The sequence below is a fragment of the Neofelis nebulosa genome, chromosome 10 (assembly GCF_028018385.1).
Source record: "Neofelis nebulosa isolate mNeoNeb1 chromosome 10, mNeoNeb1.pri, whole genome shotgun sequence".
NCBI lineage: Eukaryota > Metazoa > Chordata > Mammalia > Carnivora > Felidae > Neofelis > Neofelis nebulosa.
The window spans coordinates 106,491,455-106,506,954 of NC_080791.1; the positions used below are offsets into that span (position 1 = coordinate 106,491,455).

At 55.2% G+C, this 15,500-nt stretch overlaps 3 protein-coding genes across 4 annotated transcripts; 1 reads left to right on the plus strand and 2 right to left on the minus strand.

The window, feature by feature from the left end:
• Nucleotides 1-10: 10 nt before the first annotated feature.
• Nucleotides 11-2,243, plus strand: TMEM179B (transmembrane protein 179B). Of its 2 annotated transcripts, none has more exons than XM_058689354.1 (5): nt 11-163; nt 1,057-1,244; nt 1,327-1,461; nt 1,605-1,683; nt 1,888-2,243. In XM_058689354.1, exons 1-5 carry the CDS (start codon nt 68-70, stop codon nt 2,047-2,049), a joined length of 660 nt encoding a protein of 219 aa, XP_058545337.1. In that variant the 5' UTR covers nt 11-67; the 3' UTR covers nt 2,050-2,243. The 2 variants fall into 2 exon arrangements, with proteins under 2 accessions (XP_058545337.1, XP_058545338.1); XM_058689355.1 differs by having other exon boundaries at nt 1,605-1,710; nt 1,888-2,018.
• TMEM223 (transmembrane protein 223) lies at nt 2,018-3,549 on the minus strand. The gene is made up of 2 exons (XM_058689356.1): nt 3,169-3,549; nt 2,018-2,767 (listed from the first exon to the last, which is right to left on the minus strand). The coding sequence occupies exons 1-2, from the start codon at nt 3,482-3,484 to the stop codon at nt 2,475-2,477; spliced, it is 609 nt and encodes a 202-aa protein (XP_058545339.1). The 5' UTR covers nt 3,485-3,549; the 3' UTR covers nt 2,018-2,474.
• Nucleotides 3,550-3,683: 134 nt separating this feature from the next.
• NXF1 (nuclear RNA export factor 1) lies at nt 3,684-14,209 on the minus strand. The gene is made up of 21 exons (XM_058689346.1): nt 14,032-14,209; nt 12,020-12,203; nt 11,646-11,799; nt 10,970-11,053; nt 10,757-10,861; nt 10,580-10,660; nt 10,391-10,460; nt 10,155-10,243; nt 9,920-10,027; nt 9,678-9,787; nt 7,620-7,656; nt 7,242-7,310; nt 7,107-7,162; nt 6,864-6,971; nt 6,699-6,757; nt 6,479-6,594; nt 6,312-6,354; nt 5,651-5,723; nt 4,942-5,124; nt 4,174-4,234; nt 3,684-4,055 (listed from the first exon to the last, which is right to left on the minus strand). Exons 1-21 carry the CDS (start codon nt 14,057-14,059, stop codon nt 4,017-4,019), a joined length of 1,857 nt encoding a protein of 618 aa, XP_058545329.1. The 5' UTR covers nt 14,060-14,209; the 3' UTR covers nt 3,684-4,016.
• Nucleotides 14,210-15,500: the final 1,291 nt, after the last annotated feature.

Consider the following 15,500-nt stretch of genomic DNA (forward strand, 5'->3'; position numbering starts at 1 on the left):
CGCGCCGGATGAGGCGGGGCTTGGGCGGGTGGCTCCCGCGGCGGCACTTCCTAGTGGCGAGGGCGCCATGGCGCTGCCCTGGTTGCAGCGCTTCGAGCTCTTGCTATTCACAGCTGCCTTCCTGTGCGGGGCCGTGGCGGCCGCGACGCTGACCCGGACCCAGGTGCGGGGCGGGGCCGGCCGTGGGGTCGGGTAGGCGGGGGCGGGCTGGCCGGGGCCGGCCTGGTGCGGTCGCGCTGCGCCTCGCCGGGGCGTCGGGGGAGGCCCGGCGGGCGCCCGTCTGCGGCGGAGATGCGCCGGCGCCGATCGCGCTCTCCGGCCCCGCCCGCCCACGTTGTTCTTCAAAGTCATTACCTGGCCCAGGGACGGGTTTTCCGGAGTGTCTTCCAGCACCACACGTAGCCCGGTCTGGTGGCTGCGGCTGCATCACCTTACCTTGGTTCTGAAACAGAAATCGGCCCGGGCCCTGCCTACACGTTTTAAATCAGGCACTTGTGCCGAGCTACGCCAGGAAATAAAGCATAGCGTAGCGGAGATGACCGAGCTTCCACACGATTGCAGCACGGTGTGTGAATGACAAAATACGGAGGTAGAAAATGCCCAAAGCAGGAGGGTTCCCTCCCCCCCCCCCCCGCCCCAGCCTGCAATCTTGCTAATAAACAGGCTCATTTAACCCTATAAGGCACGATTATGCCTTTTTCGTGTTTTTTTTTTTTTTTTTTTACAGATTAGGAAATATCGGAGATAGTTGAAGGTTACACAAGTTCTGGTTTTACTCTAGGCTTTCTGCAGAGGGGAGACCAGAACTTGGGAGGCATCTGTGAAGCTCACTGTCTTTTATAACCACCGCCTATTTCCTGATCCTTCTGTCCGCTGCAGGTTTGACTTCCCCAGCAGGCCCTCTCCATCAGTCTACTGGCCCAGAAACAGGAACTGACAGTGCATAAATAACTTCCTAGGGTGGCCCTCTCCTAGATTATCCCTCACACCTGCCCGGAGCCTGCACCGAGGCTCTAACCTGAAATCTAGGTAGGACTCAGCAGCTTCTCTTCACAGGGTTCCTTCAGTAGCCACTGTCCCTTGTACGGCGTGGCCGCCCTCAATGGCTCCTCCCTGGCTTTATCCCAACCCTCGGCCCCATCCCTCTGCTACTTTGTGGCCGGGGTCTCTGGCCTCCTGGCCCTCTACTGCCTCCTGCTCCTGCTCTTCTGGGTCTACAGCAGCTGCATCGAGGACTCCCACAGGTGACTGCCCTACCCTGAGAGTCAGGGGCTGAGCTCGGGGAAGGCCCATTCCAACCACAAGGCTTGTTCTCTCCCTCCTCAGAGGCCCTACAGGGCTCCGCATTGCACTGGCCATCTCTGCTATAGCCACCTTCCTGGTCTTAGTGTCTGCCTGTATCCTTCGATTCGGCACCCGTTCTCTCTGCAAATCCATCGTCTCCCTGAACATTACAATTAGGTAATGGGAGAGGGAGGGAACCCTGGCTGGGGTTGACTGCCTTCCCTTTTTGTCCCTCTCAGTTCTCCTCTCAGAGGGCATCCGGGCACAGGTATGTTTGGGGTATATCCTCCCTTTCTCACCACCATCTTTTGACCTCACAGCTGCTCTGAAGCCCAGAAAATTCCATGGACACCCCCTGGAACCGCTCTGAAGTTTTACTCCAACCTATACGATGCTGAAGTGAGGTTCTGGGACATGAAAGACTAGGTGGAAACTCAGGGGTCCACAGACTCCTATAAGCATCTGTAGTTGTCAGGGTGCCCACCAGTGAGAGGCTGGGAGGGGCTGATGGGCTTGACCTGACAGCGAGCAAATAGCTGTATGCGGGTGGAACTGGATTCGAGATGGCCACGTTCCTCACGCTCTTGTTCCTGTTTCCCACAGACCTCTTCTTGGGTGAATCTGGTATTGTGGTGTGTGGTCTTGATGCTTCAGGTGGTGCAGTGCAAGTCTGAAGCCACACCTGATCGGCCTCTGGAGCGGGGGGACCCTGAATGGAGCTCTGAGACAGATGTTCTTGTCGGGCCACGCCTTTCCCCTTCCTGAAGAGTAACCAGAAAATCCTTCCTGCAGCCAAAGACTCCATGCCCACGTGCCCACAGTCCTCTTGCCCCCACGTGGCCCTCTTTATACTGGGAGCCTGTTTTTCCCTCCACGAGGGAAACGTGACAATGGGCTCCCTCCACCTCTCTTCCTACAGCTGTTTTTGTACCAAAATATTAGATTACTTTTTTCCTTCATCTTGGTACTGAGTTCTTGGTGTTGAAAGCACTGTCGGCAGGTGGATTGGAGGACGGGAGCGAAAGCCAAACAGACGTGGAACCAAAAGTCAGAGGTACTGTCGGCTGCCTTTGGGATGACTGCTCTTTTATTTGCTGTTAATGAACCCTGGGCCCCCTTGGGTGACCCCCATCCCCGAGGTCCGGTTTTTATTCCCCTCTGGGAGGGGTGAGCCATCCGCGGTGGTCTCTTCACAAGCTGCGGTAGGCACCCACAGTGTTGTCAAAGAGTTTCGTGTTGGGGAAATGTCCAGCTTTGTCCAAGAGGAAGTAGAAGCGCCGGCCTTTGATCTTCAGAGGCAACATGGCAGGGACTTCACCCCGGTGGGCCATGCAGGATACGTGGTTCAAAGGAACGGTGAAATGGGCACCCAAGCCAAAGGGAGCGTGAGTGGTGAGGGTCACCTGCTTTCCTCCAGCCAATAGCATCACTGAACGCACAGAACGGAGGGAGAAGAGGAGACCGGCACCAAGTACCAGGGTACCTGCAGGAAGAGCAAAGTTTGGGGTGGGGCATTTTCGCGGGAGAGCTAAGCAGGAACCTCTCCGGTCCCCCCAAATTAAAACAATTGCGACGATGGTAACATTTTTTGAGCTCCTCTTCTACCCCGGGGTCTTGTGTTCCGTCATTCCTTCCCAACAACTTTAATGTCCACCCCCATTTTAAAGACAAGGAGACGGGTCCAGAGCCGTGTAACTGCTCAAGCTCGCAGAGTGAGAGGCCGACCTCACCCTAGGCCTGTCCGAGAGCTTGGCTCAAGGCCCTCCCACCTCCAGTACTGCCCGCCTCGGAGGGCCGGGAGCCCCTCACTGTCCTTGTCGGAGCAGGGAAGGTCGTGCCCAGCCACCCCACGTCCCCAAGGTGGGAAGCCAGCCCACGCCTTACCGATGGCGCCGCAGCCGAGCGCCAGGCCGTAGCGCCAGAGCATGGAGCGCAGGTCCGAGCGGCCGCGGTCCGGGAACTCCGCGTCTGGAGACAAAGGCCGGGCCGGGGGTCGGGCCAAAGCTGCCACGGCCAGGGAGGCCCAGAAGACGCCCTGGCCCGCGCAGAACAGCCCGAGGACCGCGAAGAAGCGGCCCCGTTCGTGCTCGAAGAGCAGCACGTCCCGCGGCGGGGCCGCGGCGTGCAAGGACCGGTGCACGGGCAGGGGCCGCAGCGCGAGGAGCAGCCGCACCGGCCACCGCCGCCCGGGCGCCGCCATTACTACGGCGGCGCTGCTTCTGGAGCGGGATTTCCGGCGGGCGGGCCCCGCCCCCAGCGCTCAGCTGCCCGCAGCCTGGGTCCAGCCCCGGGAGGGAGGGGAGGACGGGGGTGGGGGTGGGGCTGCCCGCCAGGCTCCGCCCCCGCGCCCCCTCCTGGCAGGGGCGGGGCAAAAACAATCTAGCACGCGTGACACAAAATACAATATCACTCTTTATCTTAAAAAGTAAGGAGGGTTCTGGGGTTAAGTACACAAAGCACCTAGGTCCTTCGGTAGTTTAGTGTCAGTTCTACAAAGTAAGCTTTGGCTTCCTGGCACCAGTGAGGCTCAATCTTCCGGAAGTCTTCCAGAAGTCTCCCAGAAGGCAGGTGAGGAGAGGGATCCGGCAGCCCATCCTCTTCGGTCACGGTCACAGTCACAGGGTGGCCTCGGTCGGTCGGGGCCAGAGAGGAGAAAACGACAGCCATGACAAGGAGACGTCAATATCCAAGGGCTATTTTACAGGGGGCTTCTTCTGGAGCATGACTACGGATCACTTCATGAACGCCACTTCTGGGATCTCGCCCTTGGCCTTAGCAAAAAAGAAAAGGTCAGCAGAGCCAGCCCCTTTCCCCCATCCCCAGCTTGCCTGACCCTCTTGAAGGCCCAGAGATCTCTGGCCTTTTTGCTACTGAATTCCCAAAACTTACCTTCAGATGAGTAAAGGCCTGGGCAGATCTGGTGTAGTCCCAGTTGTTGTCCTGGAGGCACCTGCAGTGGGGGAAGAACAGGCACCTTCATTAGAACCAAAACGCGCTCACTCTGATGGCTAGATGCCACTTCAAAACCCATTATATAGTAACACTTGCCAGTGTGTGCCAACAATTATATACATTCTTGCACTATGTATACAAATGAAAAACTTGTAACAATCCAAATGTCTATCAATGGCCTACTGGATACAAAGGATTACTAAGTAGCTGTCAAAAGGAGGAAGGTGATTTTTACAGTGATGGAGATGTGCCTGGGTGGCTCAGTCGGTTCAACTTCTGACTTCAGCTCAGGTCATGATTGCAGGGTGAGTTTGAGCCTCATGTTGGGCTCTGTGCTGACAGCTGGGAGCCTGGAGCCTGCTTCAGACTCTGTGTCTCCCCCTCTCTCTGCCCCTCCCCCGCTCATGCTCTATCCCTTTCTCTCTCTCTCTCAAAAATAAACAAGCATTTAAAATACACACACACACACACACATAGTGATAGCGAAAGATGTTCACAAGATAAACAAAAAGGTAAGTTGTAAAACAGTATATATAAAGAGACTTCATTTGGGCTTTAAATTTTGTGATGCTGATTTATGCAGAGGCCACATTTTTTTATGGACCGTATTTATAAGTTCTGGTTTTTACAATTTTAGGAACACTCATTATTCACTACCACCCCTACCTCCATTTCCCCCTACTGCTACACATGCCCAGCACTCACTTCTGGGACCACTCAAGGTTCATGCCAGACTGGGTAGAGAATGCCTGCAGCATCTCCTGCTGCTCTGGGGAGAGGGTGGGCACTGGGCTGGAGGAAGGTGTGGGTGCAGGCATGGCGAAGGCTCTCTGGATCTCATCAGGGCTGGCATTGCGCACAAACAGCTCGTCATTTACGATGCACAGCCTGTGGGACAAAAAGCACTTTAGACAGCTGGACAAACAGACCACCTCATCTTCCCAACTTTATTCCTGTTCCCATACTTGACACTCTTACACTCGACAGGTTCTTTCAGCATTCACAAAGTACCCCTCCCCCACTCTTGGTCATTACATTTTATCATTTACGACCCTTCCCATACAACCCGTGTATGCGGTTCTCTACCAAACACACTAGAATTACACATTCTCCCCCAACTCTGGACAGTTCTCATCCCCACTTATCTTCACGACAGGCCACGGAAGTAAATATACTAGTTTCCAGACGAGGAAACTTGCCCTTAGCTAGAAGTGGTGGGGCCAGGATGAAAAACCCAGCCTGGCTCCAGAGCCAAGCTCACCACCATTGTGAGAGCCTCCTCCTGATTCCCCCCAGCCTTTCTGAAATTCTGAAAACATCCTGAGGACCGGCTCCCCCATCCCCGCCCCTACCAATTCCCACATGCTGGCCATGGATTGGGACTGGGACCCCATGTGGTAAGCCAAACACTTACCCTGAATTGCTGGCAGGAACAGCGACAAATGTCCTAGTGAAGGCTCGCAAAGAATCCCGAGATTTTCCATCCACTGTAATGTTAACAACAGCAACGACCCCTTAGGATCAGCCACGCTTTGTGTTTACCAAAAGCTTCTCCCATCACGGTCTTACTTGATACGACTAACCTGAAGTAGACCAGACGGATGACTGCGTGTGTACAGGGGAGCAGAGGTGAAGAGGAATGTCGGGCCAGCGAGGACAATAACCACCCGTTAGCCCACCCACAGAACATCTGTGTGCAAGGTCCTACGGCAAGCCCTTCATTTACTCCCCACAGCACCGCTAGGGGATGGCTATTACCCCTTTTTACAAATAAAGAATCTGGAGCTCAGAGTTCATGTACATTGGCCACGGGCACACGGGACCAAGGTTGGAATGGAGCCTTGGACCTGCCTGACACCAAAGCCTGTGTCCTCCTAATCCTCAGGTTTGTCCCATATCCCAGACAGGAAAGACAGGTGGAGAGGGTAGGCCTCATGAAGATGGCTTGGGGCAGAAGAGGAGGAGGTCAGGGAAGGAGAGGGAAGGTAGCTCAGAAGCCGAGAGTGCGGACAAAAAAAAATCTAGCTGCAGGAGGGGCCCACTCTGCAAACTCCAGACTCCACCAAGATTCTCACCTTCCTTGAAGACCCCGTTGACGGAAAAACACAGCAATGTGCTCTGAAAGAGAAGCAGCGTCAGTCACCAGGTGGGCTTCCCGCCGGAGCCTAAGTCCCCCATGCCTCGTGACCGCCCCTTCCTTCCCTAAGTTCAGGCTCCGGCCAGGGAAGAAACAGGTGCTTACTGTCTGGGCGCTTATGTCTACCACAAAGGAGTTGACGTCGTGCTGAGTTTTGGGCAACTCATTGAGGAAGGCAACAACGTTGAGACGCGTGTGCTTCAGCAGGCGGAACCGCAGGGCTGTGGGGAGAACCCAAGGTTAGGGGCTGCCACACACTCCTGAGCCCTGTGACCGATTCCTTCCCACCTCCGTCCCAGGCTTTTTGCTCACATCACACACTTACTGGGGTCTTTGAGCTTCTTCACATTCCTGCTGTCCTTGAAGTACTCGGCCAGGTTGCTTCTAGGGGGATAAGTGGAAAAGGAGGCGGTGGTCAGCGTGGGATGGATGCTGGCAGGTGCTAGCCTGCATCTGCCGAGAAATGCCGGTCCCGGGCAGTGACACTCACCGGGAAGGGTTCTGGGGGGTAACAGGAATGCTGAGGGAGCAGCAGGCCCCATCATGGTAGGCGTCCAGGAGCCGCTGCCGGTCTCCAGAGTCATACACCGCATAGTACCTGCGGGAAACACAAAAGGGCAAGTCTGAATTCCCCGCTCTGGATCCACAGAACGACCCAACAGCTGCCCCGAGTGAGCGGCACTGGGGCTGGCCCACCTCTCTCCAACCTCAGGGGTCCTCCAGCAATACTCACTGCTGCAAGAAATGCAGGACCAGGTTCTTCAGGGTCTCTGTTCCAAAATAGCTTCCCTGGAAGCAAACAGGTATCAGAATCCCGTAACCAATACTCTCCTCCCCACACGAGTTCTAACTCTGCCCCACTTCTTACCTTGCAGGGCGGTAACGTCGTGGGGGCTTCAACGTCAAAGGCAATCGGAGGGGGTAACTCATGGCCATCCTGCAGAAAGGAAGTGGAAGTTGACAGCATAAACAGAGATGAAAAAGGCTGGATGAGTAATTAGATGGGAGAACTAAGAATGAGGGGGTCAGAGGACAAAGAGACATGGAAGAGATCCCAGGAGCTATGATAGGTACAACTTTTGTCTACAGGCATTTCTCTGGGAAGAAAGATTATATAACCTTTGCCAGATTCTCCAAGGGCTCCATGTCTCCAAATTCATGGTCATACAAACATACGTGAGGTGGGACCTTTTGGGTGGGAGAGGCTATGCTCGTGAGAAAAGAATTAAAAAAGCTGAGGACTTACCAGGCGTAATAATTTGGGAAATCGTTCGCGAATGGCGCTGTCAAGAACAGGACAGAAGTGAGTGATGCTTCAGAGCCACCGTGCCTCCTGAGCTGCTCTAGGAGCACATACACCAACGCCCAAGGGACAGCCCCTCCCGTCCTCACTCCCGCCAGCCTCTGAGCTCCTGGGAGAGAGGCCCCACTCCCCACCTCACCCGGGGCACCCAGAGACAACCGCCTTGAAGGCTGACCCTTTTCTCTCTGCCTGATCCGAGCGCCACGAGAACAGCGCTCCCAGCCCGGGCTTTAAGCCAGGACGTCCTTCCCCACCCTGCCCCCCTTACCTTCCACCTACTCACCTGTGCAGCCCCGGGAGGAGGGAATGGGGTGGGAGCCCAGGGGCTCCGCTGCCTCAACAGGTATCCATCAGTTCTGCCCAGTCTGGCCGTGGCCAAGACCAGAAACACCACAGGGATGGCACAGGATGTTGGGGCAGGGAGATGAGCAAGGCAGGGTTTAGGAAGAGGTGAGGCGAAGGAAGAGGAGAGGAAAGGAGAAGAAAGGAGAAGGAAGGAAAAGAAAAGAGAAGAAAGGAGAAGAAAGGAAAAGAAAGGAAAAGAAAGGAGAAGAAAGGAGAAAAAAAGAAAAGAGAAGAAAAGAGAAAAAAAGAGAAGAGAAGAGAAGAGAAGAGAAGAGAAGAGAAGAGAAGAGAAGAGAAGAGAAGAGGAGAAGAGAAGAGAAGAGAAGAGAAGAAAAGAAAATAAAAGAAAAGGGAAAAAAAAGAAGAGAGAAGGTAGGATGGGGCAGGGGAGAGATGGGGGAGACAGAGGGGGAGCAGAGAGAGAGAAAAGAAAGAGGAAGCAAAGAAAAGGCGAAAGAACTATCAGGCAAGGAGGCATTTAGAAGAACGAGGAAGGAAAAAGGGAAGAAGACACCCAACACAGCCTTTTCCTTCAGCTGCCCCTTTCCCTGTGGTCCAAGGTAGAAACGGAAAACAAATTCTTGCTGCAGCGAGAGGGCAGTTGCTGTTGTCCAGGTCTCTGCCGGCTACCTGGGTCCCGATCTGAGCTGGGCGTGGGAAACGAAGCAGCCATGGGGGCGGGAGACCTCCCTCAGAAGGTTGAGGGTTCAGGCCCCTGCAAAGTTGGGGGGGTGAGGGTCTGTGCCCCACCTCTGTTGGCCCCCAAGTTCTCTCCTGATGGCCCCTCTGCGACTGTGCCTGTCTTAGGTTGTTCCTTCCCTGAGGAATCTTACCCGTCTCTGGCTAACCAGCCATCCTCCGGGGCCAAGCAGGGTGACGTGAGGTGTGTGAGTGAGGGCGGGGCGGCGCCCCCCGAGAGGGTCAGTTCTCTGTCTCCTTGGTAGCCATTGCCCCCGTGGCCTCCACGCCCAGCACCTGCCTTGGGACGCCCTCGCCTGCTGGCGGGGCCCCGGCTCTGATCACACGGCTTGGGGAACCCAGGTTTCTTCTCCAGGGAGGGCCCAGCTCACAGCTCCGGGCAGGAGAGACACACTGCATGGCACCAGCTCCAAGGAGTCCTCCACCTCAGCACGAGTGGGAAAGCCCAGGCAACAGCCTTGGGCACGTGGACCATGAGAGGAGAGTCCCTCTTGGCATGGCAAGAGGGGCCGTCGTGAGACAAAGAAGGGAAGGCCCATCAACAGGAAGTCCCGGGGAGGGAGGGCTTTCTCAGCCCAGGAATACCGGGCTCTTAGCACAAGGCAGCTCCACGTACGGGGCATACGCAAGACACCCCCTGGTCGTGGTAGAAAAAGGGAGGTGCCCTTCCTGGAACAGTAGGGTAGGGAGATTCTAGAAAAGGCAGTGTTCAGGAAGGAAGAGGCAAGACCACAGGACAGCGAACAGGCAGTCAGGTGAGAAGGAAGGAGAGGAGACCTTGGGGCCAAGCTGGGACACACGGACAGACGAAGGGAGGAGCACGTGATCCTCCCAAAGGACAGGCGGCTCCAGCTCAGGGCTGCACAGCTCCTGCAGACGGGCGCTGGTCAGGGTGCATTAGCTCAGCCTCCCAGGGGGTGAAGGTCCCCGGGAGGGGAGACAGAGGCCACAACTGACCTGATGTAGGTGGACTGGTCTCGGAAGGTGTCACACAGCGGGTTTCCGTCGAGCCACAGCTCTTCCAGCTTCAGCCCTTTTACCTTGTCCAACTCCCTCTCGGACTTCAACTGCAGAGACGGGGACAGAGAGCGGGCAAGAGACCCCGGTAAGGAGAGGCAGCGAGAGTCCCAGCTCGGAAACTCCCTCCCGGGGGCCCCCCCTCTGCTCACCCCGCCCACAACCGGGCTCTCCTGCCTCACCTCGTTTCCGGAGAGGTTGAGGATCTTCAGGTTGGGTGCTTTCTGCACCAGGCTGGACATGTCATCCAGCCTGTACAGCCTGTTGTTGCTCAAGTTCAAGGACAACAGCTGCGGGCAGAGGAAAGTTTAGAGGAAGCGCCACCAACACAGGGTTCAGAGACGCATCTGCCTCCCAACCCCATCCTACCCACCCCACCCCGCCTCCTCCCCTCTCAAAACGGGACAAAGGCCTCACCTCGGGGATGTTCTCCTCGATGATCCGCAGGGTGGCCGCCATGCAGCTCCTGCGATTCAGGACAACATCAATGTTCTGGGCCACCAAGTCTTCAGGACACAGAAAGGAAGGAAAGGCGAGTCTGAGAGGGCTTTCCCAGGTCAGAGTTACTACCAAACCATTCTCAAACCGTCCCCGTCTGACAGATCCCCCCGCTCGGTCCCCACCTCTCTGAGCGGGACAGCTATCAGCCATACCTGGGTCTGAACGGAGGCCCTTCAGGTCAAGCGCTTGTTGGGAGCCATCATATCGTTTGCTCATGATCAGCTACAGGGGAGGGAAAATGGGCCGGTGGTCACTGGGGCTCTGTGGAGGGGGTGGGGGTGGCGGGAGTGCATGTGGGGAGTGGGGGGACTGGAGGGAAACATGACGCGAGCCTGCCTCACCTTTAGCTGCTCCACTTGTTCCGGCTTCAGCTCGTTCTGTACAGAATGGGGTGGGACAGAAGAATTGATGATGATAGAGATCTGCACGGAAGACACAGAGGGCAGGGTGAATTCCGGGGAGGCCTAAGCAGCGGGCCCAAGACCCACCCCCAGCCACGCCAGGCCCTTGACACACACCCTTCGGTTCTCCTGATCCAAAATCTTATAGTTGACGGCCTTCAACGCAGAGGCGGTACTGGCATCCTCAACAAAAAACTGGGCCCGTGTGTTTTCATAGTGAAACTGCACAAAGAGGAAACAAGAGCATGAGACTCGGGAGCCCAGGGCCCCTGGTCCAGCTGGCCCCTCGCCTTCCTTGGTGCCCAGCCAGCCACGCAGGCCTTATCTCACCTCGATGGGGGTGAAAGGGACACTGCACTTGCTCTGAATCACACTCAGGAGCCATGACTTGTCATATTTTCTGCCATAAGGAATCTAGACGAGAGGAAGAGAAGGGAACAATGTGGAACGAAGGCTGACCAGCAGCCCCAGTCTACTCCTTTCACACCTTCCACCGACCCTCACAAGGTTTCCTAAAGAAAGGGCCAGTTAAAAGTTTTTTGTTTTCTTTCTTTCTTTTTTTTTTTTAATTCAAGCCAGACACGGATTCCTTGCCCTCCTTTCTGTCCATTTAAACTTAGCATTTCTTGGGGTGCCTGGGTGGCCCAGTCAGTTAAGTGTCTAACTCTTGATTTCGGTTAAGGTCATGATTTCACTTAAGGGAACTTAAGGGACGCGAAGCCCCACACTTGGCTTGAGCCAAATGGAGACATTCAGAGGAATTACTCCATCTCCCAACCAGCTTTCATGTTTCCCTTTAGATGGTGTCCCCATCCCTGCCCCCCCAGGATCCTGCTTGTCCTACTCCTTTTCTTAACCTGCTCTTGGGTGTTCTGGAAGAAAGGAGAGACACCTGATTGTGGAGAAAACAGAGGAAGAGATTGATTTTGTCATGTGAAAAGTAGAAACCTTCATTCTGAGCCGAGCTCCCTGTCTCCCTTGCACATCCACTTCCCCAGACACTCACTGTAATCTTAAACCAGTTCTTCGAGGTCCCGTCCTGGCTGGTGCCAGCCCCTCCTCTCTCTGGAAGAGCTCTGTCTCTCCGCACGGTAACATGAATGCGGTCTCGATCATGCCAACTGTCACCTCGACGGTTGGGTCGGGCAGCATAGGGGTTGCTATGGGGAAGCAGAGAACAAAATGCCCACAAACACTAGGCATGTCTTCTCCAAGGCCTGCCCACACCGTTGTCAGGATTACAGCTAAGACTGCTCAACCAGTAAGCTGGCCCTGGCATCCCTCACTTTTCCAGGTGGAAAGAGAAATGACGTGGCCAGTAAGGGAGCTTTATCAAACAAATGGGCCGCTAAATTCAAACCAGATCAACTGGTTACTTACTATCGTACTCGGGGAACCTCCTGGGCATCACTCATCGCTACATCTCTGTCATCTTCCTCCAGGCGGGAAGACCGAATGCCAGAACCTCCTCTTCCAGACCTACGGTTCCCCTCACCATATTTCCACCGGAAGGGACCCCGGCCCTTCTTTCTTCTTTGAGGGAAACTAACACGGTCATCGTGCTCTGCGGTTAAAAGCAGAACATCAGTTAGAAAGTACATTGCTAGTCCAGCTACCTTGCTGGGGCAGTCACAGTATCCAGCACCCTGCTATCGGATGAGATACACAGTAACTACAGGGGCCACTTCCCTGCAAACTTCTGTCTGTTGAGAGAGAACCCTCTCTGTGTCATGGCGGCATGAGGGAAATGTTACTGGAAGACAGTGTAGGGCTTTAGGAAAAGGAGTCAGAAACTGGAACTAACAGAGAAGAGAAGCACAATGTGGAAGTGTGAGTGGACCCAAAGCAGAACTAGACACAACTCGGACCCCTGGGGAAATTCACCTGAAACTTGCTTTCTTAGTCTCCCAAATCTATTTAACCCCTCTCAAACTCTGGGTGGTGACCTCTCTCACATCTTCTAAAATCAACCAATTACAGTGATTACATTAGCTTTCAGTAAACAACACTTTTGCATACAGAGGACAAACGGCATACAGTTACAAAGGTGGTCAATTTAAAGGCTTTTTAAAAACTCTTGTTCTCAAACTGCCACTCTGAAGTTTTGGGAGTGAACTCTTCATTTCCTTGGCCACAAATGCTTTTTTAAAAAAATCTTTTTTTTTTTTTTAATGTTTATTTATTTTTGAGAGAGAGACCAAGGCAGAGGCAGAGCAGTACTCATGGGGGAGGGGCAGAGAGAGACAGAGACACAGAATCCGAAGCAGGCTCCAGGCTCTGAGCTGTCAGCACAGAGCCCAACAACGCAGGGCTCAAACTCACAAACTGTGAGACCATGACCTGAGCCAAAGTCGTAGGCTTAAATGACTGAGCCACCCCAGGTGCCCCCAGAAATGCCTTTTAACTCAGGAGACAACTCCTAAGACTCAGGTTCCAATGACAGCTCGGGGAGCTTAACCAAGGGTCCTTGACTGCTCTCAGGTAACATGACCTTCTGAATCCTGGTGTGTAGGAATGGCTTATTTAAAAAAAAAAAAAAAAAAAAAAAAAAAAAAAAAAAAAAAGGTCTGTGATTCCTAAAAAGATCTGCCTCTTGCTTAGTAAGGACTCTGCAAACAATGAACCCTAAGAAATGACCCTGGCGGGGGGGGGGGGGGGGGACGAATAGAAGGCACAGCTAACATTCACTGAGAACTTTCTCCAGTGTCAGGCACTATGCTCCAGGCACCTGATATGAATGATCTCATTTTAGCACATACACGGACACACTAAGAAAATAAATACTGTTACTACCTCCTTACGGGGATAGAAAGTGAGACCCGGGAATGGACTTCACTCAAGCTTAGTGAAGACAACTCAGGATTCAAACCTCGGTCTTCGTGCGCTCCTACCCACTATTCTGGACTAAAATCCAGTGTAGTGTTCGGACTAGCACAGGGAGCTGGTGTGGAGGTCTAAAACATTAAGCCAAAGCCAAGGCCGCAGGGGAGGCGGGGCAAGACAGACTGGACGAGGTGGAAAGCAGCACACGGGCAGCCGATGAACTGGGCGGGCACTGACTCACATTAAAGGAAGAGTCTGGCCGCCAAACTGAACTGACAAGCATCAACCACCTACAAAGTTCAAAGGAATCTCGCCACCCCGCCGCCAAGCCACCCGCTCCAAGCCGAAGCTCCACGCAACGCCAGGATTCCCGAGCCAACGCCTCGGGCGCTCAGCCTCGATGGAGGCCGGGCCCCCGGGTGGCCTCGCCCCCGGCCCGCGCCGCGCTCCCCCCACCGCCGCGGACACCCAGCCCCTCGCGGCCTCCCGCCCCGGGGCTGCGGCCTAGGCCGGCACCGCCCACCGGGCCCCAGATCGCCTCGCTTCCCGCCCAGAGAGCCAGCACTGACCGTTGTAGGACTTCCCCTCGTCCGCCATGGCACAGCGAGAAACAGGGCAGGTTCAGGCGCGGGCCACGACCCCGCCAAACGTCCGAACACCCAAGCACCCCAGCCTAATCGCTCCTACGCCCGGCGCCACCGCATTTATCCTGCGAACTACGTCGCGCGCCGCCGACGTCCCCCGGTGGTGGGCGGTGCCGCCGAAGGAGCGCGGCCCGCTGCGCGTGCGCACTCGGCTGGCAGCTGGGTCGGGGCGGAGCTCGCCTCTGCCTACCCCACCAGAGACCCGGGCGCCGACAGCTCGCGCAAGGTTGGGGCGGGCCCAGTCGGCCCGCGGTCTGCTTTCTTCTTTTCTTCGGGCATCAGCTAGGCCGGCACCTCTGGGGCTAGCGCCGGAGCAGATAGCAGGCTGGTGCAGCCCAGGACTCCGAGAGGAACAAGAAAGGGGGTCGCACGAAGGGCCCTCCGAGGAATGGGAGGCCCGGGCCTCGGAGCGGGAGTGATTGTTCATAGACCTCAGTACTTAAGTCTCGGCCCAACCCTTTGCCAGCTGCGGATATATACCACGCTTTCCTCATCTATAAAATGGATTATCAGGCAATAGAAAACTAGCACGTAAACCCCAAGAGGGCAGGGTCCTCGACAAATTCATGGGTGGTTTGGTTTTTTTTTTCTCTCTAACCCCTGGCTCAGTACCCTGCCTGGCACGCACCAAGAACTCAACAAACATTTGTGAAATAAATGAATTTCCGATCTCCACATCCTCCCATGAGTTGCCGAGTCAAAGGAGCATTGCACTTCCGACTTTGGCAAGCAATTGGCTTCACAACCTCCTCACCCACCACAGACGGACGTGCTGGGCCAGACTTACATTCTGTGTCAATTGGGCAGTGAGGATGCAAGCGAGACACCCGGTGAAGAGAGGCCAAGGGGACCTAGTAAAATGCCTTGGCTAGAAAAGCCATAGGTTCTCCTAGGCGACTTCCCCACCCTCCCACCCCGACCCTCGCCAAAGTTCTAGGGCCAGCTTGGTGTATGGTTATTGTTTTCCTGTAGCTTGAGCTGCTTTTGGGGTGAGATGGGCGGGGAGGGACTCCAGTAACCTCAGAAACTTGGTTGTGGGTCCTGGCCAAGAAGCATATGAACTTCCCCAGAGGGTGGATATTCCAGGCAGGCCTCCATCCTCCTGTGACTGGCTTGGATGAGGGGCTTGGAGGGGACCAAGAGCCTCAGTTGGAGCGGGGAACAGATTCTTCGCCTTTCACTCCTTGCAGCAGGCAGAGCTCCTGTGTCATCCAGCGTAAGGAAAAACGGGGCCAGCTGGTCAGAGGATGCAGCTCAAACAGGTACAAATGCTCCTAGAGATGGTCCTGGAAGTTGCTACCAAACAAGGACCCCCTCTGGGGTCCCGATTCCCCCTCCGAAGGGAAGTTTCCATGCTAATGAAATGCACTTGAGTCCTCCTCCACCTGGAGGCA